The sequence below is a fragment of the Coloeus monedula genome (assembly GCF_965178545.1).
Source record: "Coloeus monedula genome assembly, chromosome: 4".
Lineage (NCBI taxonomy): Eukaryota > Metazoa > Chordata > Aves > Passeriformes > Corvidae > Coloeus > Coloeus monedula.
The window spans coordinates 19,720,187-19,743,033 of record NC_138784.1 but is presented as its reverse complement, the minus strand read 5'-3'; the positions used below and the strand labels follow the sequence as shown (position 1 = coordinate 19,743,033).

Here is a 22,847-nt window from a genome sequence, read left to right as displayed (position 1 = left end):
AGGTTATTTTTATACCAGAAAATATAATGTCATAAATGAGCTGTTAGGTGTATAAAATACAAGATTAATATGTTCTTTTAAGCTCTAGGCTCATCATTAATAAAATGATATATAGAAAAAATAGAAATATTCTTTTTAACTTGAAAACATCATTTTTAGAAAGTGCATCAGTTTGACTAGAAATATATTATTGGTTTATATATATATATATATGTATGTATGTATAGTTTTTAGTCCCACATATAACCACTATGCAAAATAGAGCAAATGGAAGTTTTGTCATTTCTTTAAGTTTACTTTTTACAAGAGGGACTTGCTTGGTTATACTTTCCAGCAGTTTTGTTTTCTGTTTGGGGCTAAAGGATCTCGCACACTGACAATGGAACAGAGAGAAGAAAGGAAGTAATCAACAATGCAGAACTATATACCTTGGTGGGGGGAGTGTCAAATTGGTTGTGATGACAAAATGTTAAGGAGGAGAGGCAGCTGGTGATACTGCTTAAAGCAGGAAACAGGCAGCAGTGTGGGAAAGTCCATCTTACCTTTGCTAGTGGTAGAGTCTTTTTTTTTGGACCCATTTCGGTATGTCAGCTTAGTTTTGGGTTACAGGATGATGTGGCAGAAGTGCATTTTCATTAGTATTTTAAGCACAGGTCTTCAGAAGGTGGGCCAGGACAATCAGTCACCTGCCCCATGCTTCCTGAGCGTGACATACCTTAACTTACAGTGGTATGACATTTCCTGTGATGTACAGCTGGTTTCTGATAAATTCCTTAACTAGCATTTACAAGAACATAAAAATACATAACCTTGAAGTGCCCTCAGTTTAAAAGATACCCACATAATATTGCTGTCTTCCTTTTAACTTTACAGCTGTGGAGAAGATGAAGGAGTCTGCTTCAGAGACACAGAATAGCAACCTCTGGATTATCGTTGGGGTGGCAGTCCCAGTTGCCGTGGTGCTCCTGATTGTTATTATTTTATACTGGAAGCTCTGTCGAACAGACAAGCTGGAGTTTCAGCCAGACACAATGAGCAACATTCAGCAGCGACAGAAGGTAAAAGGGGAAGCTGTGCTGAGAGGAGCTTGAGTATTCTGAGCATAAACGAATGTGAGACTCTGGGGAACACCTGGCATCCTTAACTAGCATGTGTAAACACAGTTTCAGAGCATTCCAGTTCGGGGAGGGGGGGAAAAGAGGAAAGTAGTCTAATGATAGTTGAAGTCAAGAATCCTGTAGTGTTTTATTTATTCTCCTGAGTATATGATACTGCATTAGATAGATCCATCCCTCTGAAATGTGGCCACTGAGGCTGAAAAGAACCTTTCTTTATCACTTCATTTCAAGGCTGTGGCTGGGACTGAATAAGAAGAAATGTAGAGTCTTGAATCACTGACCTTGTTTTCCCCAGAAGGCTGAATTTTTCTTTGGAGAGCTTCTGCTAACCAAAGTTGACAGCTAAAGTGCACCACCCATCATACCTCATGCTGGAACTGGAATTTGCTAGACCCTATCCTGGCTGGTCCATGTTCTGCCAGGTCTCTTTTTGTTGCAATTGTGAGAGCTTGTTGCAGTACTAGAGCGTTAATTAGTGGATCTGTGTGTGCCTGCATAAGTGAGCATGTTGGCCATAGTGTTGGTTAGGATAGTGAGAAATTCAGTGCCCTTGTCTTTTTCTTGTCCAGGACTGTAAATCAAAAAATTTGTGACCCAGGATTTTCACAAAGGATGTATTCAGTAAAAAGAATGATAAAGTGCCTGAAAGGTTATTTTCTTTTTACAACCAAAGAGAACTTGCATGTGTCAGAAATGCTTATTATTGACTAGACCTTCAGAGGCATTAATAAAGGAAAAATAATCTGCCTGTGCTAATCCTGTGGTACTGCAGTCATGTTCTTGCACTGTCACCTCATGTTCAGTCACACAGTTTCCTCCATAACGAGCCTTGTCTGTACACCATGCTCTCTTTCAAGATAATTAATGGTGTGAAAGATGAGAGAAACAGAAAGCGCTTACACTTCCAAAGCAGTCAGAACAAATCAATAGTAACTTCCACTTGCCTTGCGACTGCGGGTTGTGTGTCAGAATCCAGGCTGGCAACAAGTGGTGCCTTTTGATGAACTCCACCCCCTGGTACCGTGTTTCACCTCTGCTGTGGTGGGTTTTTGACTGAGGAAGTTCCCCACAGTAGTTTTGACTAATTTGAGTAGGGTCATACAGAAGAGGCAAGAGAGGACCATTACCCTTGGTACACTCTTTGATCACATTTTCAGTACCTCTTTGCTGTCACAAGGTTTTTTTTGTAAGGAAGCAGCTGGGTTGTATTGGCTGCAAGGCCAGAAACATCCTTCATATAATTACTTTCTTTTAAGAAAATGGCTCAGTTGCTTTTCCCCACTGCTTCCACAATATTCTTCATCTTAATCATTCATGAGTCAGAAGCCTCAAACTTGTTTATATGTGAGTCTCATTTTGGATTGCCTAGGGAACCTGTCACTTTGCCTTCTTTGGGGAAGTTGCTGTAAGCAAACTAGAAAGAACCAGTATGGACATCTAGTTCAATCCTTGTGCTACTGGAGGTAAAGCAATAAAAAGTCTCTTACATTTTTATCACTTTGCACATCAAGCAACTGGAAGAACCTACTTTGCAAACCATTTCCTCCTTTCCCCAGAATAAAAGCAGTGCTCTGGCTTCCTTGCTATTAGGCTGTCATTGGGATTTCATGTCTTCAAACAGTGGGTTGGAATTCTGGGTCTGAGTAGGGTGTATTTAACCACCACCAAAGACCCCCAGACAGTCAAAACAGCATACAAATTATTAGGGACATTTGGTCTGATCCTGCCCTCTAAAATTGTCTCCGTATTTTATACTTTTTATTAGAGTAAATGCAAAGAAGTGATCAAAGGAGTGTCATCATGTGGTCAGGGATTTATGTCTGTAAATAAACTCCATAAAAATGGACTCAGCCTCCCCCTTCCTCACCACAGCCACAATTATTTCCATTCTCTATTTTCAGAGTTTGACCTTGGCACTGAAGGGAGGTGAAAGCCTGCACTACATCTGTAAATAGAAAGATATTTAGGTTAAAGATCTGAGTTTTTATCTTGGAATCTATATATGTAAAAGACAAAGATGCATTTGTAGTGTGCTAGCTCTTCTTACTTCTGTTAATATTTAACAAAAAATTAATGTAAATGTAGAGTTTTTCATTAGCATATGTATGGCATATTTCCATACTGGAAATAGAAAACAAGACTTTTCAACCTTGTAATAAGTCTATAATGTGTTTTGTGCTTGAAGATGTGTGTTGACTGGAAGACAAGAAACTGAGACACACATTTCTTGTTCAGCTGAAATCAGGTATCATACTGCACTGGTGGATCTCCAGGGGTGTCACCAGTCTTTCTTCAGTGTCTTTAATTAGCCATTTTAACATAGCAGATCAGTGGGCAGCATAATAACCTTTAGAGTTCACAGTAGCAGCTGGTAGCAGATTACGTTACCTGTGACTTAAAAGCCTGGAATGGGGTTGGGAGTGAGGAGAAAGCCTGTTTGCTTCATGCTGCAGAGACAAGACTGGAAGGCTGGTTCCTTGGAACACTGAGAGACAGAATTCAGTAGATGTACTGTAAATGCAGATTGCATAAGTAAGCCACAGGTTGGGCAGGTGCTTTTTATTCTTAGTTAGAATCTCTCTTACAAAGTTGCATTATCCTCTTCAGAGAGATTCTTAGACACTACAAATTTTACTGGATTCTGTAGCCCCATATTCATTCTTAGTCATATGTTTCCTTTCTTCTTTCACTTAATTGTTTCATTCTGCTTTGAAATTCCTGGATTTTCTCCAAGTGTTTTGGTATTCATTCAGACAATACAAGTTTTATTTTTAAACCTTTACATATAAAAGATTACTTTTACAGAGTAGGTATGATTTCTGTGTTCCTATGGCCACCATTAAAAGTCATAAGCTGCCTAACCTCGCAGTCTATCTTCTGATGAAGGAACCCAATACTGTTATCTGCTGGCAATTAGAGCCTACATGCCTTTTTGGGTGTATGGGATATGGCTGCTTGGGTACACCTTGGTGAGGTGAAGGCCACCCGGTAGTTGTGCTACACAGCAATTCAGTTGTACTGCCAGCACATCATGCCAGCACAGCTAACTGGCTTTGGTACCTTAAATGCTCTGTGGATGCCCCTTTAGACTATTTGGGTCACAGCTGCTCACTTGTGATGGTCAGTAATAGCAGATTTCCCACTTGAGTGGACATGGCTGTGTTGAATAATACCTAGATCCTATGGTGACAAGTCCAGAGGTACCCAAGATTGCATCAATATTTATGTGCCACAGCAGCCTTGAAGCTGGGCTTGAGTCCAGATGTGCTGCTTGGCCCCACCCTTAAGGCCAGGTCATTCTCAAAGGTAATATAGATAATAGCAAGGATTGTGTTTCTCTAAGGCAGTGATACAGGGCAGGGTGGACTATACACGGCAAAGGCCTGTTCTCCTCGTTGGATGTACCACTCCACCAGTTTCTGTTCTTTCCATCTGGCCTTCCAGCTTCATTACAGGATCAATGTCCTGCAGACAGGATGGCACAAGGATACTGCTTAAAAAGGCTCATAATGTTACTTTCTGCAAAGAGTATAGAAAGGGAGCCTATTATTAAGGGATTTTTTACTTATCTGCTGTTTCAGTGAATATACACACAAATACATGGGAAAGAAAACTTTTGTGGGAACTGATGCTAGCAAAACCAGGCTTGATCATAAAGTAAGGAAAAATAAAGGATCTTGAAGAGACTCTGGTTTGCTAATCCATCCTGTTGCGTCAAAACAGGATTAACAATACTTGCAAAACGTTTGGTTTCCTTTTTTATTCTGGAGATTAAATGGGAAAACATGCTTAGATCAAAGTTATTTGTATGCTTTTTAAACTGAGAGTTAAGGAAACAGGGGAGAGCAGTGCATCTATGCAAGATTCATTGGTCTGTGCAAGGATAATTCTTTTGAAGAGATGATACTAAGATATTTAAAGGGCACATCAAATATTCATGACCTGTTCTGTAAGCCATAGCAGCCTACTGGAAATTCACCTTGATGTGACCTGGGTTGTTGCACTGGATAAAGATGTCTTTGCCTTGTGAAGTAAAAAGATGCACAAGTGGCATTTTTGAATAACAAGGTTTTCTCTCTTGGCATTGCCTATATCCGCCATAACATTGTCCCAGCCTTTTGCTTATCCCAATTTTTTGTTTTCCAGCAAGGAAGCTGTGCCTTTTGTGGTCAACTGAATTTTTGCCATTGGTTATTTTTCTTCATGAAAAAATTAATTTCTTTAATACCCAAACCATCATTTTGCTCTGTACAGGGCCTCTGATGTTTTTGTGCAAAAACACTCATTTGCTCTTCCCCAAAGAGCAGAAAAAACATTTTACATGTTATCCACAATGGGAGCAGCATCAGCAATACTATTTCCTCCTCTGCGGACATCCAAAATTTAAAATGGAACCTCGTTCTCTAGGGGTTTCACTTTCCCTTCTGTGTACAAGCATTTGAAGAAAAATGTCAGATTCCTTCCTATAGCATCTCAGAGATAATTTCAGCTGTAGACAATTATTCAGGGAAGGGCTCCCTGCCCTAATGGCGAGAACTTGGCACCTGTGGACAAGCTAATTGGCAGTTTATTTAGAGGGTCTTGGATGTTCCCCTCTAAATGCTGGGTGTGCTGAAGTTACTGCTTTTGCAGTGATAGCTTTGAGTGGCTTGCTCAGTTCCTTGTTTTTCCAAGGGCACATCCTAAAACCCATGGGGAAAAATGCCTACTTCTCCAGTCAGATGTCACTCCTCTCTGGAGCCTTCTGCACCCCACGGTGGTTCTTAGAGACTGAATATGTCTTTCTGGCTCAGTGTCCCTCCTGTGTGTGTTTACCTGTGGCAGAGGTGGAGTGGGTTAATCCCCACAAAACCTTGGACAAAGTACTGCACCTTCTCCTGGAGCAGCAGCACAGGTAATGCCAGAGCTGGAGGGCTGCCAGTTTGCCTCGTGTGCCAGCACACCTCAGCTAAGTGTCATCATCACCTGGGGACTGTCACCAGCCCTTGCATGTCTGCTCTCATCAGCTCATGGTCACAGGTAATGAGTCATGCCTTCTGCAAGATGTCTGAGAGGCACTTGTGTGGGTTTTTATTCCCCCCCCTAAGCAGGAATATCTGATATCCAAATGTCATGTGTCAGGTGTAACTTTACACCTCTGAATTGAGAGTTTTGCTTATTATTGTATGTTCAGCAGACTATCTCTTGGATGTTCCCAAGATCAGAGCTCAGCCCTGCTGGAGGCTAAATACTAGGCTTCTGCTCCTAATGCAAAGAATTCTTGTGATGTTTTGACATCCTATAATCCTTTTGTTCATCTGTATAATGTCGAGGCAACAGCTCTGCATTGCAGAAAAATTCAGTCAAAAGAGACTCCTGTTAAGAAAGGCATCTGACACCAATCTTATAAAAACTACTTGAAAACTGACATGAGTTTATGCAAGAGATTCATGTTTGCATAACAAATATCATTCATTTCTAATAGCTACCTTGATTAACTATCCAAACTGTTGTCTTTTTTTGGGATGGCATACCGGATCTCCTTCAGAGTCAATAGCTGGATTCTAACAAGGGATGCAGTATTCAACATCTTAATTACTTCTCAACAATACATTTCTCTGATGGCAATTCCTCTGAAAGAGCTCTTTTGTAGTAACTCTTCTTCTGTTATGAGGATTAACTATTTGCAAATGGTAGAGGTAAAATACCACGCTTATATATACTGCTTATACAAATAGGTATAAAAAGTAAAATGTCTCCATCTGCTTTCTTACAGATATTTGAGTATCTGTCTTGAGAGCATTCCGAAAGGCCAACTAGCCCAGATGCCAAAAGAAAAAGCCTAGAGAAGGGGAGAAGGACAGGGCAAGTAACGACAGGTTGCTTTGCCTTGAGGAACTCTTCAGCCCCCAGTTATTTGTGCCTCAAGGACTGTGTGTAGAAGTGATGATATTTAGCAACCCTCAACATGCTTCTTTTCCATTAACTTGTTTGGTCCTTCTAAACCCGTCTCAGCTGCTGACAGGGATTTCCACAGCATGTTAAATGAAGAACCGCATCATCTTGTTTCATCCTGCTTTTATCCTGCTACTTCTGAGTTTTCTGTGATGTCCCTTAGTCCTTGTATGGGAGGGGACAGGGAACAGCTGATTCCTAGGCATTTCATCTTTGCCAGTCCTGATTTTACAGAACTCTGTCATATTCCCTCTCTGCCATCTCTTCTTCCAATCAGAGGAGACCTTTTGAACTGGCCTTTGAACCTTTGAATAATCTGAACATTTTCTAGTTCTTTTCCATCCTTTTTGAGAGAGGGAGGCTAGAAGTGAACATGCCATTCAAAATGTAGGTGATCAGTGGATTTTTAGTCATGTTTATGTAGTGGTTACTTTTCAAAAGGAGTTAAAAAGAATCTGTTTTCAAGATACAGATGAATGTTGTGCCGTCCTAAACATAATAAACCTCTGAGAAGAGATTAATACTGGGGAAATAAATTTCTCTCTCCTAACAAAAGACAATAGAAAGTCTACTGTAGAATTTAGCTGTTTTGGGCGCTAGGAAATGCACCAACATTAAATCATTGTTGCCTAAGGTTTTAATGTGCTATCCACTTGCAGTTGAAACTTGCAGTTTCATTTCAGCAGGTGGGATGTTTTCTGTAGTACATGTGAATGTACTTTCTGTGCATGTTAAAACCTTTTAAGGTATATAAATGTGTGAATCATTGAACCCAACAAAATACCAGCATGAAAAAGTAAATGAAAATTGCTGACCTATGCTCTATCTTTAAAGTCTTTAGTTAAAAGTGGTAGCACTTTTCTCATTATCTGTAGAGAGGATGTGTGGTATATGTGCACTGTGCAGATGGTGAGAATCATGTTAGAATGTATTTGTTTGCTTCACAAGTTTGGAAAGGAGTTCCCTAAATTTGGAGGTTTTTCATTGGTTGTGCTGTCTCTCTTAGAGGTTGCAGTTGGTGCTGGAGTTGTGTATGTGGCCTTAGAAGAGTTAATTGTTTAACGTAACTTACGGGTGAAAATCTGGTGAAACACAGACAGCTGTGGCCTGTCTATCCTATAAAGTTGCCTGTCTTCTTCTAACATACTCCTCACACTTCCATCCAACCAGTGTGCAAAGGAACCTCACAAACAGTGATTAAGATAGTATCCACCCAGCGGCATTTCTGTCTGAGGAGGAAAGCTAAAACTGTGTGTGATTCAGGAACAAAATTCTGCCTGTTACAGCAGTTACCTCAGCAGCCTGTGGGCATATATGTACTCAGAGTTATGGGCTTTCAACAACATGATCCCTCTTGTATTTTGTAAAATTTACTGAGCTGTCATGGTAATATTAGTGTGGCAGGAAGAAATGCACAAAGGAGAAGAAGGGGGATGATGAAAATCCATGAGAAGAATCTGTCTGAAGAAAATATTTCAGAACAGGTGTCTTGAGAATTTCAGGCTTTATAAAGTTTTGTAAGTTTGGGGGTTTCTTTTATTTGTTTTTTATCCTTCTCCAGGAGCAAAATTCCTGAGCTGGTATTTTCTGTGGGATTCCTGCTTTCCTTACTATTTGTTTGGTGGTAAGCAGTAATACAGCTTTGACTTTTCAAAGGAGGGAAAAGGAGGTCCAGAGGCTGTACACCAGCTTGTTTTGGTTTTCTGTGCCAGTGCCGGCTGTACAGTGCAGTGCTTTTTCCAAGCTTGATGGGAGAAGCCCAAGCAACTCTAAGCATGTTTCTTTTCCCCAAGGACAGGTTTGCTCAACTGCTTTACCTTTTCCCGAAAGGGTAATAGTTGACCAAAGTGCTGTTGTGATGACAAACGGGAGACGACATTTGTATAGAGAAATACTTGATCCAAAATAAGAAAATGGTATTTTGTACATGGAGCCTCTTTTTTGGCCCTCAGGTCTCAAAATCCTGCTTCTGGTTTGAGGCTTGCCGGAGAGGGCACAGGTTGTCACACTGCTGTAGTGGGAGGGTGGTGGCATCCCATGAAAGATGTGATAAATCCAGAGAACTGTCATTGCTCATGCACTTCTTTTTACATACAGACATTGTTACCAAGTGAAGGTATTTAAATTAGAGACTTCTTTTAGTTTTGGTCCCTAAACATATTTTCTAAACCAGCAACGAGTGAAGGAATCCCTCTGCACATTTCTCAGTGATGCTTAGTGTTGAGGTTTTTTTAAAGTAGGCGTGGAAGTAGTTCGGCTTATGGTACAAATAGGTTGCATCATGTCTCATGTCAGAAAAGAGACACAATGACACAAAAAGACCTCCAGAGATACAAGTGGGTCTTTCTTCAGTATTTTGAAGGTGGCTATGGAGTCAGAGCTCTCCTTCTATGAGATCTTCTAATATGCTTTTTTCATGAATGAAGGGGTTTTGTGCCTTAAATCAGACCTGCATTATTGTTATTGAATCCCATGTATAAATTATATGCATACTTTACAGGCAGTCCCTGGCTATCATCCCAAAGGGGGTTATGTTGAAGGAGAGCAATGCAGACAAAAATACAGAGGTTGTACTTATGTAGGAATGATAATAGAAAAATGAGCTGAATAAGAAAATGAGACTCTGAAAGGTGACCATGCCTCAGTACTTCTAAATTCTTGCTTATTGGTAAACTGGTAGGTGTTTTGAATATCTTGTGGAACAGTGAACTGCGTCCAGTATGGATGAATGATCCTTGAGGGAAGATCCAAGAAGACTTCTTGGATGAGATAGTAGACACATAGTGCAAAAAGAGTTAAAATTAAGAGGATCCCACCAAGCATACATGCAACTGCACATTATTATCCTTTTTGATGCGTCATGAGAGTAATGCAGTGAATTCACGCTAACCTATGCTCTGGTGCCCTGGGAATATGGACAGGGGTTTGGTGGTGTGCATCTCAGGTTGTGAAGGCAGTTGGCAATGTTTAGTAGCTTTAAGCTGTCTTAAATCACACTGACTTACATCTTCAACCCACATTAATTTTAAGAACAGGCTTTTCCATTGTCTTGCTGTGTTTAAGCTTGTACACTTGCCTGGTTTTTTTCTGAAAAGTGTCTTCATCCTGTAACATTCTATGTGCTAGCATGATAGTAAGGTTCTAAGTCAGCAGGACTTCTTTACAGGGATTCTTGTCCTGTTCACAGGTTATGTACTGACACTAAAGTACATTTGTAGTTCCTTTGTTTCCTTAGAAAGCAGCCTGTGCTCAATCCAGCTGGCTCTACAAGGAACAAGGCAAGACCATGGTATAAAATCAGTAGAAAATTGTCTTAATACATTATTCTTCATATTATGTCCAAATTCAAATGCTGCTTATAGGAACTACGGGGAGACTACTGACTTAAGTGTATTTCTTTTCTTCTGCTTTCTGCTGAAATTACTCACTGACCTGTGAGCAGCATTTGCTTTCTTTCAACAAACAGGTTGTTGACATTCCTGGTGTATCTCTGCATCCAGCAAAACAGTATGTTGGCAACCATTTTGTATTTCTGTGGCTTGAATCACACTGAAACTATTATCTGCTTTTATGCAATAAGACTTGACTGAGTGGCACAAATTTTGTAGGCTTCTGCAGAAATTATTAGATTTTTCTGTGAATTGAGCTTCAAATACTGGTTTGGGTTTTTATTTTTTTCTTTCAGTCTGTAACAATAGAATTAAAACACTCTCTTGGCTTACCAATATGAAATCATCTTCCTCTAAGATTTTGGCAGGCTCTGCATTTGTATTATAATATAATTCCTTATGAGTGCAATAATTTAGACGTATTCATTTTGGTGGTAAGCTTCAGAGTAGTTTCTCTCCTTCTCTTTCACAAATATATTAAGATAAATGAAAACCTCTAACAACTTACATTTAAAACAAGAAATCTTTGCCAAGACTGGTTTTGTGCAGTCTGGGTAAAGGCATCTGAGGCTTGAGGTACCTGAACAAGTAACAATATCAGCACAACTTAAAAAGTGCTCTTAAAAAGCTACTGTGTTCTTTTCTTGGTGCTGATTAATATATGAGTAGTAGGTGGCTGATCCACACATGGTATCCTGACTACCAGTCCAAGATGAGCAGAGGTAATGCAACCTGTTACATAACTTGATATAAAGAAAAGAAAGAATTCAGCAGGTGGCACACAGAAATTTGTACGAAAATGTTGGAAACATCTTCAGTCAGGAGTAACACCATTCATTTCACTGAGTTCGGTGATCTGGGCGTCTGGTCTTGCAGAAAGCAGAGTTGTGGTTCAGCATCCTTCAGACACTTTTCACTGAAAATGTGGATTTTGGCTGCTATCAGGTCTCAATTAAAGTCATTATCTTGCTGTGGTCTACAAGGAGATGTATGAGAAGCGTAGATTTTTTTTTTTTTTAAGAAAACAAAGCAGGCTTATATCAATGTTATTTCTACAGTAGTAATCCTATTAGTATTTCTATTTTTCAAATAATATTATTTTTAATAAGTGATTTTATCATTTTTTTGAGGACCATCTTTTCGTATTCAGTCATGTATCATGTTGTATATATGTCTGTATTGTCACATTTTTCTGTCATGTTTTTTTCATTCATATGCACAAACATATACACACGTTGGATAGAGCTGGTAATACCAACTTAAGTTGTTTTAGGTGGAGATTTCTAGAAATATTTGGCTGTACAGAACTCTGCAAGACTTGAAGCATTCAGGCCATTTCCATTCAAGTATCAGTTTCATATTGAAACTATTTTTTAAGATGAGAAGAAGAGTTTGTTTTCCAAAGAACAAGGTTAAGAGAAAATAAAAAGCTCTGTCTGAATTTTGGAAGTTGTTGTGGAGAAGCTCTAGTGCGCATTCTGAGCCTTAGGGGGTGCAGGGTGTGGAAGGAAAGGGAACAAGAAGGTTGTTTGGTATGAGGGAAATGCTTTTGCTGATTCTGTGGGGAACTACTAGTTTCTGACTTAAGTTTTAAAACTTTAGGAAAATGTCTGCATGGGGTTGACAAAGACTTGTTAGAGATTTACCAGTTAAATTCCCAGAGGGTGACACCAGTTCTGCACATGCAAGGTCTGTAGAGCTGTACCGTAAAGCTGAGAGGGTTTCTTCTCTGTTGTGTTACGCAGAGCTTGTTATGACATCAGGTGTTAAAAGTATAAAGAGTGATGAGCCTCAGGTTCTTGGATGCTGTAAATGGGCACTGGCAGCTGGCAGGCAGAGGGAGAGGCAGGAGAGTGGGGTAGAGAGAAAGGTTCTGCCTGTCAAGGAAGAGTAAGACCAACTGAGGAGTTTACCTAGCTCCAACTTAAGGAAAATATAACTGTTGGTTCTGTGGTGCCTGGGGTGGTGATAAGCTGAGATTGGCGTGTCCCCTGTTGCCAGCAAGTGTCCCTGAAACCCTAAAGTCTTAGCCACCCCAGCTGTAAACATGCATGAAGGACTCACCTTGCATTCCCTTCTCCTTTCACTGTGTGTTTGCCAGCTTCTGCATGAAATGAAACTGGTATCCTGGTTTTGCAAATAACATTCTTACATTCTGCCCAACTTTGACTAATAGCAGAAGGCCCAGCATATGCCAAGGATCCAGGATGCAGGCTGGGAGGGAGCAAGAGAGTTCCTGTGGAAGAACTGAACTTAGGATGTTCTAACTCAAGACTTTATTGCAGTGCCTGTGTGTGAGAGGATCCAGTTGTGGTTGTTTCAGATAATCAAACTGCCATTTCTTACAGTGTGAGTGCTGGTCTTTGCAGTACTAACAGCCTTTTAATTCAGCTGCTGTGTGGTCTGTCTGCAGATAAACATTTGTGGATACATATGCTGTTGCGTATGTACATGTACACATAAATATATCTGTTCCCATGACTGTGCTTAGATGAAAGGTTATGTTGGGCTGCAGCTAGGAATAAGACTATTCAAAGTTAAAAGATGAAAATTTTATATTTTTGTATGGTTTTTTACTCCCAGACGGGTTTACAAACTCAGTCTGCTGGAGTGACTCTGAGATAGGTTGAAGTTCATGCTTCAGACATGCATCATTCTAAGTAAAACCATACTAGTAAGTCCAGTATTCCTGGAATGTTTGTCTCTTCAGTTGTCCTTGCCCACCCCACCCATCACACTATTCAAAAAGCAGTAATAACTTGGCAGGTTGATAAGAAAAGGGTAGAACACCACCAGACTTTTTTGTGGAAGAACTGTGCCCAGCACATGGTGAGGACTGTCATCATCTTTGGAGCCAAGGGGGCTGGAGTCTGTGGAGGGGAATGTAGTGAAGTAGAGGATGTGATCATCAGGAAGCATCAGCAGGCCTGTGTGGGCAGGAGGGGGGAGTATGAAAGGGGTAGAAGAAGGGAAGTCACTGAAGGTTCAAAGGACAAGTGTCATACAGAGGAATATCTTCTAGGAGAATAGACATAGCTTCAGACAGGCCATAAGTGAGATGGGGTACTAAGAAGTTTCAATAATCGAAGTGGTGCAAACTGGCCATATAATTCTGATAGCAGAAGTGGAAAGTTTGTCTTCAGAAGTATTTGGTGGAGGGTGTAAGGATCATACTGGGGTTTTGGTTTGTTTTTTTTTTTTAATTAAGTAAGCAAGATCCTGAAGACAAATGTTTAACATCTGAAGGGGGGAAATTTCAGGAAGGCTTCACTAAATGACAGTGACTCAAAAAAATGGAGACACAGTTACACCTTCACCTAGTGTAGCTCCCCAGTGCCTTTTTGAATCTGTAGTTGCAGTCATTTGCATAAATTCAATGACTGAATCACCCATAATGCTGACTTGAATGGACTGTTGTAAAGCCCAGGACAAATGGGTATAGTGGAAGACCTCCAGATCTGTTCAAATAACAAGCTTACTCATTTGGTGAGAAATGAACTCCAGAACCTCAACAGATAAACTGTTGGATTTTACAGAAGAGCTTTTATTGCCATCTACTGGTTTAAATAGGCGGCTTGCTCGACTGCATCGCCCTTTCTAAGAACCATTTGGAAAATGTTTGCTTACTGAGAAAATATTTTGAAGAGATTGTTTCAGAATATTCCTCAGGCGAGCTTATCTTTGGCATGATATCAGAGGAGTCTGTTTGCAGTTAGCTGTGTTGGCCTGCCAAGCTTTATGAAAGGGGGTTCATTTAAACATCTGGAACCTGACGCACCCATAAATGCACTCCAGCACATGCTTCACTTTGCAGGAAATCAGCTCTAGGAACACACAGAGGGTTTTGTACGTGTGGTGTGCAGCAGGTTGTGTGTGCGTGCACGTCGAAAACTGGAGTTGTTTCTTCCTGCTTTCAACTTCCAAACTACATAAAATTGAGTGGGGTTTGAAGAAAAACTTTCTCTTAATTAGTTCTTCAGATTTTCGAGTTACTCCAAAGACCCCAAAAAAAATCAGCAGAGAGCTTGAAACTTGGAGCCTTGATTAAGTCTGAATCAAGTCATTGACAAGGTGAGATTAGCTTTTTTTATAAATACAGTTATGAAAGTAAAAGGCTGAATTCTGTGTCTTTCTCAAGCAAGATGCCTGTTGAATAAGATCTTCAGGAAAACTTCTCTAAATTCCAAAGCCTTTTGTATATTTTTCTGTCTGTTCAGTATGAAATTCCTAAGAGATTTTCATTTTTTTTCTGGAGGCATCAGTACTGGCTGACAAGTCATCGCCAGGCTGCTGTATAACTCAGATCTGCAGAGCGTTTATCTTTCATCAGATGAACTAGGTGTTTGTACAAGCACTCCCAGACTCCTGCAGATTTGGGGAGCTCAAAATGAGAAAGATCAACGGTGACATTATTCGAATTATTTAAAATCCTGCATCTATTTTGGCTGGAAGAAATACAAATATGACCTAGCAGCTGTAGCCATTCCAGTCTGTACGCAGGTGTCTACAGCCTTGCACTCACAAGTACACAAAAAGCTCCTCACACAATGATTAAATCTTGAAGAAATAGCAGTAAAAAATAGTAGCAGCATCAGAAGGCTCTTCTTTAGCTAGATTTGTTGGTTTGGAAGCTTAAACTGTGTGTCTTATACTGCAGTAAGATGACAGAATTGTGGAGAGTTTATTTTTCTTTTCCCTGGCGCTCTCGTGTTCATTCCTGAGACTACCATAGCCTGGCCATCCTCTCAGTGGCCATTGTTTGCAGATCTGAACCAAAGCCTTTGTACTCATGTTCACTTACGGTTCCTGTTTTTTGTCTTTGTTCTTTTCTCACAGCTACAAGCCCCCAGTGTGAAAGGCTTTGATTTTGCTAAGCAGCATCTGGGCCAGCACAATAAAGATGATGTCCTGATTATCCATGAGCCAGCTCCTTTACCAGGACCTATTAAGGATACTACCCCATCTGAAAACGGAGATGTGCCCAGCCCCAAATCCAAGACTTCCACAAAGCCTTCAAAGACTGTTCGGCACAGAGGGAGGTCAGTTCACAGAGATAAAACAAATTGGAGTAGACAACAGTTTATTAAGGGCTAGTGATTGCTGTATTTTTAAGGCAATTTCAGTGGAAACAACTGTTCCAGAGCTCCGGAACTCGCATTTTCTAGCGAGCCACCAGTTTTACACCTCGCTACTCATTAGTACAAGGTTGTGAGAATTCAGTGTTCATTTTTCTCTTAAAGGGAGCATACCCAGTTAAGAGGGGTATTTAAGACAGTGCTGAGTTGACTGGAGTCAAGTCATTGCTTTTTACTGGAAACACCAAATGTATGTTTTCCAGTGCAATTTCTTTGTGATCTCTAGCTACTAAACCAGTGGGTGGTTAAAAGCAAATGGAAACCATTGACAAAGAGTAATGTGTTTCAATTACATTAATAGTGATCAATACATGTATGAAGAGTCGGGATTTCCAAAAATAAGCCATATCTCCAAAATTCAGGAAATATGCACGAATGCTGTTATTTACCATTATCTGGTGACTCTCATAGCAAACAAGCCTTATTCTGAAAAAGGAATGATAATTGGCAGCTCTGTAAATGGAGAAGTGTCTGTCAACCATCAGCAGAATTTTCCTAACCTTTTCCAGTAATCATATGATGTGACTGTCCCTTGCTGGAAAGGATTGTGTTTGTAGGATACATGATGTAACAAAGTTATGCAGTAAAGAAGGATCTGTGCACAAAAAAAAAGCGGATAAGTAGGAAGGTAACAGGTGGGGAAAAAAACCAGAGCTCTGAGGAGAAGACCCCCTCTGAACTACAGTTTCTGCTAATTCTTCTTCCTCCCTCACTCTCACACTTCTTTGTCTCCAGCTCTGCATTCCCTGTGCTTGTACCCATTAAATAGTGCACAGGGGGAGAAAAAAAAAGCAAACAATCAAGGGCAGAGTTGGATGAGCTGAGAAAGAAACCAGTGGTGATTCTGACTGAGCTGCAGGTCTCTGCAATGCAGCTTGCTCCTCTGTTCAGCCCTCTTCGCTTCCTCTAAAGCCCCAGTTGTCTTAAGATCCTTGCTTCATCTACCCCATGTGTGCTTCATAAAGCTCAGTTTCCCCCTTCCAGATGCTAAGCCTGTCTTCCTAACTCCCTATAGGCCTTTTAAGTAGAACACTGCCAGTGCTACAGTGGAAGGTGGGCAAAACTGGAAAATAATGGAAGAAAAATGAGCTAACTCGTTTTGGTGTAGCTTACATAAATTAAAACAAAGCAGTTTAAATTGGGAAGACAAGTGTTTATGGGTTCCTTTTAAAAAGTTCAGAAGTGGCCTAGGACAGAGATGCTACGTGGGGGAAGGGAAGGCATCTATATTTATATGCAGATAAGCATAAGAAAAAAGTTTAAATTTTAGGTTGCTGCTGTGTTTTGTCTAGAATAATTCAGAAAACCAAGCAAGAGAAATTTCAGAAGCCAACATTCTAATGATACACTGTGATCCCATTGTAGAAGGCCAAGTAATTCAGGTGTGATTTGCCCTTAGTGAAGCCATGTTGGCTTCATGTCACCCGTTCTTAGTTTTCATGTGCCTTAGCATAGTTTCCAGGATGATCTTCTCCGTGATCTTCCTAGGCACGGAGGGGAGAGTGACTGACCTGTAGTTCAGACACTTGAAATGTTTTCAAGAGAATCTCCTTCTTCTGCCTCATATTCCCTTAAGAAAAAAATCTTCCTTTAGGCTTAACTATGGAGATGTTGCCATCATCTCTCTGCCATGCTGTTGTTCCCATGTCAGCTTGAGATTTGAGACATTTATTCCCCGAGGCAGAAGTTGAAATGTAAAATGGTATCATATTGTGTTATGTTGGATTTAGCTGCTTGATGTTTCGTGAGGAAATACAGGATGCAGTTCATCACAGTTCAGTTCAGGGTTGTATGTTACATGCCAGGAAGTCTAGTGGTGATGTGAGTACGTGTTCTGTGTCTGTAAGAAACAACAAACAAGAACAGCCGAGTTCAGAAAGCTCAGCATCCCGCAGCTCCAGCTGAGAGTTGGACCTGTTGTTTTGGCTTGAGAGTATACAACTGCATATTCCTCAGCACTTACAAGAAATGACTGATGTTGACTCAACACTATTTATGTTCCTATAACTTGGTGATAATTTGGATAGACTGAGAAAAGAGTATGAAGGGGAATGCTGAGCACAGTGAGATGAAACAGGAAGTCAGTAGGAGATCTGGAAACAGAACTCCAGCCTCATACCCTGCTGAACCAAGACACAGGTGATGGAGATGATAGCTCTGCACACCCTTTCCCCCATAGAAAAAAATGCAGTGATGCAGATCTCTAAGCTTATTGAGGACCATTTGTCCTCTTTTCCCTGCTATTATTTTTTTTAATTGGGATGTGACATTAGTATTACAGTCCTACAGATCAGGGCATTATTTAGTGAGGAGAAAAAGGGAAGTTGAATTCAGAGCATTGCCTGCTGCAAGGAGTAGATTTAGCTTCAATGGACTTGTCAGGCTACATATAGTTACCTTAGTCTGTGGGCTCTAGGCAGGTTGATGTTTAGCCAAGAGCCTCAGTAACTAGTTCAGATACCAATCTAGCCCAAGCAAATCCTGCACTTAGGAGGTAATGCACAGACATGTGCACACTTTCCATGATTAACTCCCTGCTGAAATAGAATATGAGTGTTCACAGGACAAAATGGTCACTAGAGACACTATCACAAAGGCTGATCCCATGTGAAAAGACAGCCTTTGGTGTCAGGCAGTGGTGTGGGCCCTGTATCTTTTCTATTTTTATACTGTCAGAATAATTTTGCAGCTGAAGTATTTTGTTGGGGAAAATCATGATACTCTTTTATTTTTCTGTATTGCCTACAAAAGCCACGAGCAGTGAGATTGTAATTTTTAGATAATAAATGTTCTTAAGAATCTTGTGACTGCGTGGAATAAATACATAAAAGAAGCATTTTTGAATGGCCTTACATTTTGCTAGTCAGGAAAATATTCACATGGATTTGTATTGTTAGCAAGAGAACAGCAAGTTAGTAAGGCTGAATGTTAGACTGGTTACCTATATGGGTTTCATATTTCCAATATAATTATTCTCTTTCTGAGAGGTAAATTACTAGTTACAAATGAAGAGCTTTTTCTTGTAGTGTATTTTAAAGGAAAGATTACTTAATAACATTGTCACATGTGAATCCTGTTGTAGTCATTTTTCACACACAGCAACAGTAACACTGTGGCGTGAATATCTAGCTGTGATAATGTATTATAAATTTACTTATAGACAGAGGAAGATTTTAACAGACTTCACAAGATATTTTAGCACAGGATTCTTTGCATGTCAGAATTGTGCCCCTTTGCAAACTTGTGTTACATGTTGGTTTGTTTGGTTTTTTTTGTTTGTGGCAGAATTTCGCCATCAGATGCTGAATCCACAGCAAGTGAACAATCCAGTGGGAGAGAAACTGGAGAAGAAGGTGCAAGACCATCAACTGCTGCAAACGAGGGCAAACCACGCAGAGCAGTGAAGAAGGGTTTGTTACTTTTTTTTCTCCTTGTGTGCTCTAGTGCTTTACTCAGGTTGAAGAGTTACTCTGCTGCAACTTTCCTAAACTCATCTTCAATCAGCTGTTGATTTTTCTGCTTTTTGCCACAGAAAATCCCTTTCTATTTGGTTTAGTTTCTTCGGTTGAAACTGAAGAGCTACACATTCCTTTCATTCCAGCAAGCTTTTGAAACAAATGGCTTAGCAGGAACAAATCTTGCTTCCTTTTGTCCCACACAGACCCCCAGCAAAACTCTTTCCAGTTAGGCCTAATTGTGTCTCTCATGGAACCAGAATTGCAGACAATTACATGGGCAGTAGAGGTCACAGCAGGACTTCAGACCACGGGGGTGTGTCTGTAACACTAACTTCAAAATTGTGATAGGAAAAAAAAGACACCAGAGAGGTAAAAGTTCTACAAGTGAGTTGTAATTACATCGTCAAAGTGCCTGCACAATTGTACTTTAGAACGATGAAAATTCAGTGCTAATATGTTAATAACACTGGTATTTTTTATAAAGAACCATCTTGCTTTCAGTTAAAGTGCCACTACTTTTCTTGGAGGTGCCCTAACATATATCTGTTTATATATTAGTAAAGTTGATATAACATCTCAGGAGGGTTTGAGTTCCTCCAACCTATCTGACTTCAATTCTGTTGCTCTGTTTTAGTGTTCTCCCATTTCTTCTTACCTGGGAACTCCATATTTGTCTCTTCATTTTCTATCTGGCTTAAAACTTTATGTAAGGTTTAACATTTCACTTTGGTATAGAAATGTTAGGTGTTGCTGCATCTGAATTACCTGGTAAAGGCAACAAGGAGACTGTGTAAAATTTGTCCTTTCTACCTATCATGCCCTTACTGGGTAAAATACACTATTTTTTAGCATTTGGTGCCTCTAGTTTGCAAATCATAGGGACTATTTTTAGCATTCAGAATTGGAGGCACTGTCTGCAGAGAGCTCTCTACTAAATGGGAGATTCAGTTCCCTTTTCGTGCAGCTGAGATTTGGCAGTTTGATCCAAGTTCATGCATTTCATTCAAAAGTAAATGCAGTCATCTTACTGCTGTGTTTTTTTTCCAGTTGCCATTCTAGCTAAATTGCTTGTCATAATTACTGTGTTGTCTCTTCTTTTCCCTTTATGTTGTCAGGAGCAAACAGAGTGGGTAAGTAACCAGAGCTGGTAGTTGAGTACAAATATGAATAGAGGTGTTGGAGTAGCTGCAATTATGTCTTAAGGGTGGAAGAGTTTGTCTTCTGAGTCTTAGAAAATAAAATTGCTTTTGATCTATTGAAGTATAGAAGAAGTCTCAGTAACACAAATTATAGTAATCCAGCACATTTTTCTAATTTTTTCCTCCCAATTCTTTCAAATTATTGAGGAAAACATCGCTGTGAAAGAAGCAAAACTAAGGCAGCTGTTGGTCCTGAAACCAGCTTTGTATAAACAAGTTGGAGATAATGTTAGAATTAACGTCTTTACTGGAAGCCCAAATAAAACAAGAGCTACCTGCAAAGAAACACAAATATTTTGTTGTGAACTACTGTTTTCTCTGCCAGGATTGAGTCATGGCAAACATAGGGCAGGAGAAAGCTGATGCTGTCTTTGATAATGTATAACACATCTAGTGATAAAATAAGGATTGTGTCCTCTAATAGCACTGACCATCTTATAATAGCCAACCTTCTGTCCATCCTTCTGTACTATGCTGCTTTCCATGGTTGTGTGCAATGAGTCATCAGCTGCATCCTAGGGATATCACCTACTGGAATACAAAGTAACTGTGTGGAATTTCTCTCTTATTGCATACTCTGGCATGATTAAGATACCAGTGGATGAGCTGAAGAATCCCATTGACTTTATCTGATTTTGGATGAGGCCTTATGAACCTTGGTTGCTGTGTCTCTCGAGGGTGCAGGAAGCAGTAGCCTTTCTCTGTCTCCAGCTGTATTGGTTTTCATATGAAATCACAGCTGCCTGACATCTCAGTTCAATTAATAGTTTCAGCTCAGGGAGCAGTGATGAACATTGATCCTGGCATGTGACCTATATGATCTAGTTGTTTAAACATGATCTGACCAGTACTGGGGTATTAATACCTCTCCATTATTTTTTAACCTCAGCTGAATTAGTCTGAAATCAAAATTTCATGCACATGGTGCCATCTGATAGTTTTATAGGGAAGATTTTCTAAACGTGACTAATAGTGTAACATAAGAACTTAGAAATGAGAAATTGTGCTTATTCTCTCTGTTGAAACTTCTGTAGGACCTCGTTCATGTATTGAGTTAGAAACTGTTTCTCCTTTTGTTGTATGTATGCAGTGCTGTGCAGTTCCTGACTTTATCTACTTTTCTGTTCTTCCATCTTGGTTTGTATTTATAGACACATTCAGTGTATGCACACAGAGAGAATTTAAAGGTCAGCTGCAGCCTGTGAGGGTTTTTTGTGTGTATCTTTCTGCAAAAGGGAGTAACGTGATATTACTGTAGATCCTTACCAAAATTTGTCAGTGGGACTTCTGATGTAAAAAATGAGTTTAAGAACCCTTTCAGCTCAGAGGCCCCTGCCAAGCACTTGTTTATGTGTGTACAAGAGAAAGTTATGGATGAAATTATAAAGATTCAGAGTGAATGCTCAGTGTGATTGAATATATTGGACCTCGTTAACCAAGTAATATGAAAATTACCTTAAAATTTTATGTTGGAGGTCAGTGAGCTTGGGAACGGCTGATAGAGTGAAAAGGTTGGGGAAAAATGACTAATGTACAGGAAAGATGGATGCAGAAGTTCAGATTTCTGTTGACTACACAATTGCTCTGAGGGATTCACACTAACTACTTAACATATCTTGTGCCCCTCTTTGTGAGGCAATGCTTGCACACTTCTGAGAAATGCATGAAGATGAGGCTGTGAAGATGACAAATGTTCAAGATGATATAAATAGCTACAGAAGAGAGATGGATATATTTCATTTAGGCTCTGTGTCTTGAAAAACATTTGGGACACAGAGGTCTTGAATGGAACTGTGCCTTCTTTTCAAGAACACTTACACAGAAAAATCACATTTATAAATGATGCATGCCTTTTATAAATATGTGTTTGACAAGGCTTTGATCAAGTTTGAGAAATATGAATAGGGATTTTACTTAACTTGTGGCCAGGTTGCTTTCCAGCCCAAAAGTAGTGTGCTGTGGATATGATAAAGCATACCATTCCTTTCTTGTCCTGCTCCCTTATTGTACTAGAAGAGGGAAGCAAAGGAGAAAGTCATCTACTGTGATGTTCTACAGAAGATAGGATTCACTCCTCTTCTGAACCCTATCCTGCATTACCAGCACATGTTGCAACAGGATCACAGCAGTGACTGTTTTATTTCCCTTCTTGTCTATTGTAGCTGGATCATGTTGATCAATAATTGATTCTGTATCAGAATGAAATTAGATTTTCCTCCTGATTTGAATCTTGAGAACCACATCCCCTTATTAGAAGTCTGTGCAAGGATGTTGGACTACGTCCCTCCACACAGTTGTGTTCCTTCATAAGGAGAGTCACAAGTCTTGATATCTCATTGCTTGTATTTCATGGTGAAAAGCAGTTTGAGAATTTGTGGCTTTATCACATGGATAAAACAAAAGGTTATTTTGCAAGTTTTCAATAGCTTTTGCAAGCCTCATCTGCATAACAGTTTCTGATTTAGGTCTAACTTGGAAAAAAAATATTAAATCTGTGCTTAGCTGCAAATCACTGGGGGTGATCCTATAGATTTCAAGTCTTTTGAGGGAGATGACCCATTTCTATTGAAGTAATTAACTGTTGGCAGGACCAGGGGTGCACTGCCGTGCATAC

The 22,847-nt window shown here is 39.9% G+C and overlaps 1 protein-coding gene across 1 annotated transcript in view; it reads left to right on the top strand.

The window, feature by feature from the left end:
• KIAA1549 overlaps positions 1 to 22,847 on the top strand; it is a 143,063-nt gene that overhangs the window by 101,666 nt on the left and 18,550 nt on the right. Inside the window, exons 10-12 of the mRNA XM_082279621.1 lie at positions 874 to 1,058; positions 15,278 to 15,480; positions 18,862 to 18,986. Of these exons, the coding sequence (XP_082135747.1) occupies positions 874 to 1,058; positions 15,278 to 15,480; positions 18,862 to 18,986 (513 nt within the window). The remainder of the gene's footprint in view (positions 1 to 873; positions 1,059 to 15,277; positions 15,481 to 18,861; positions 18,987 to 22,847) is intronic.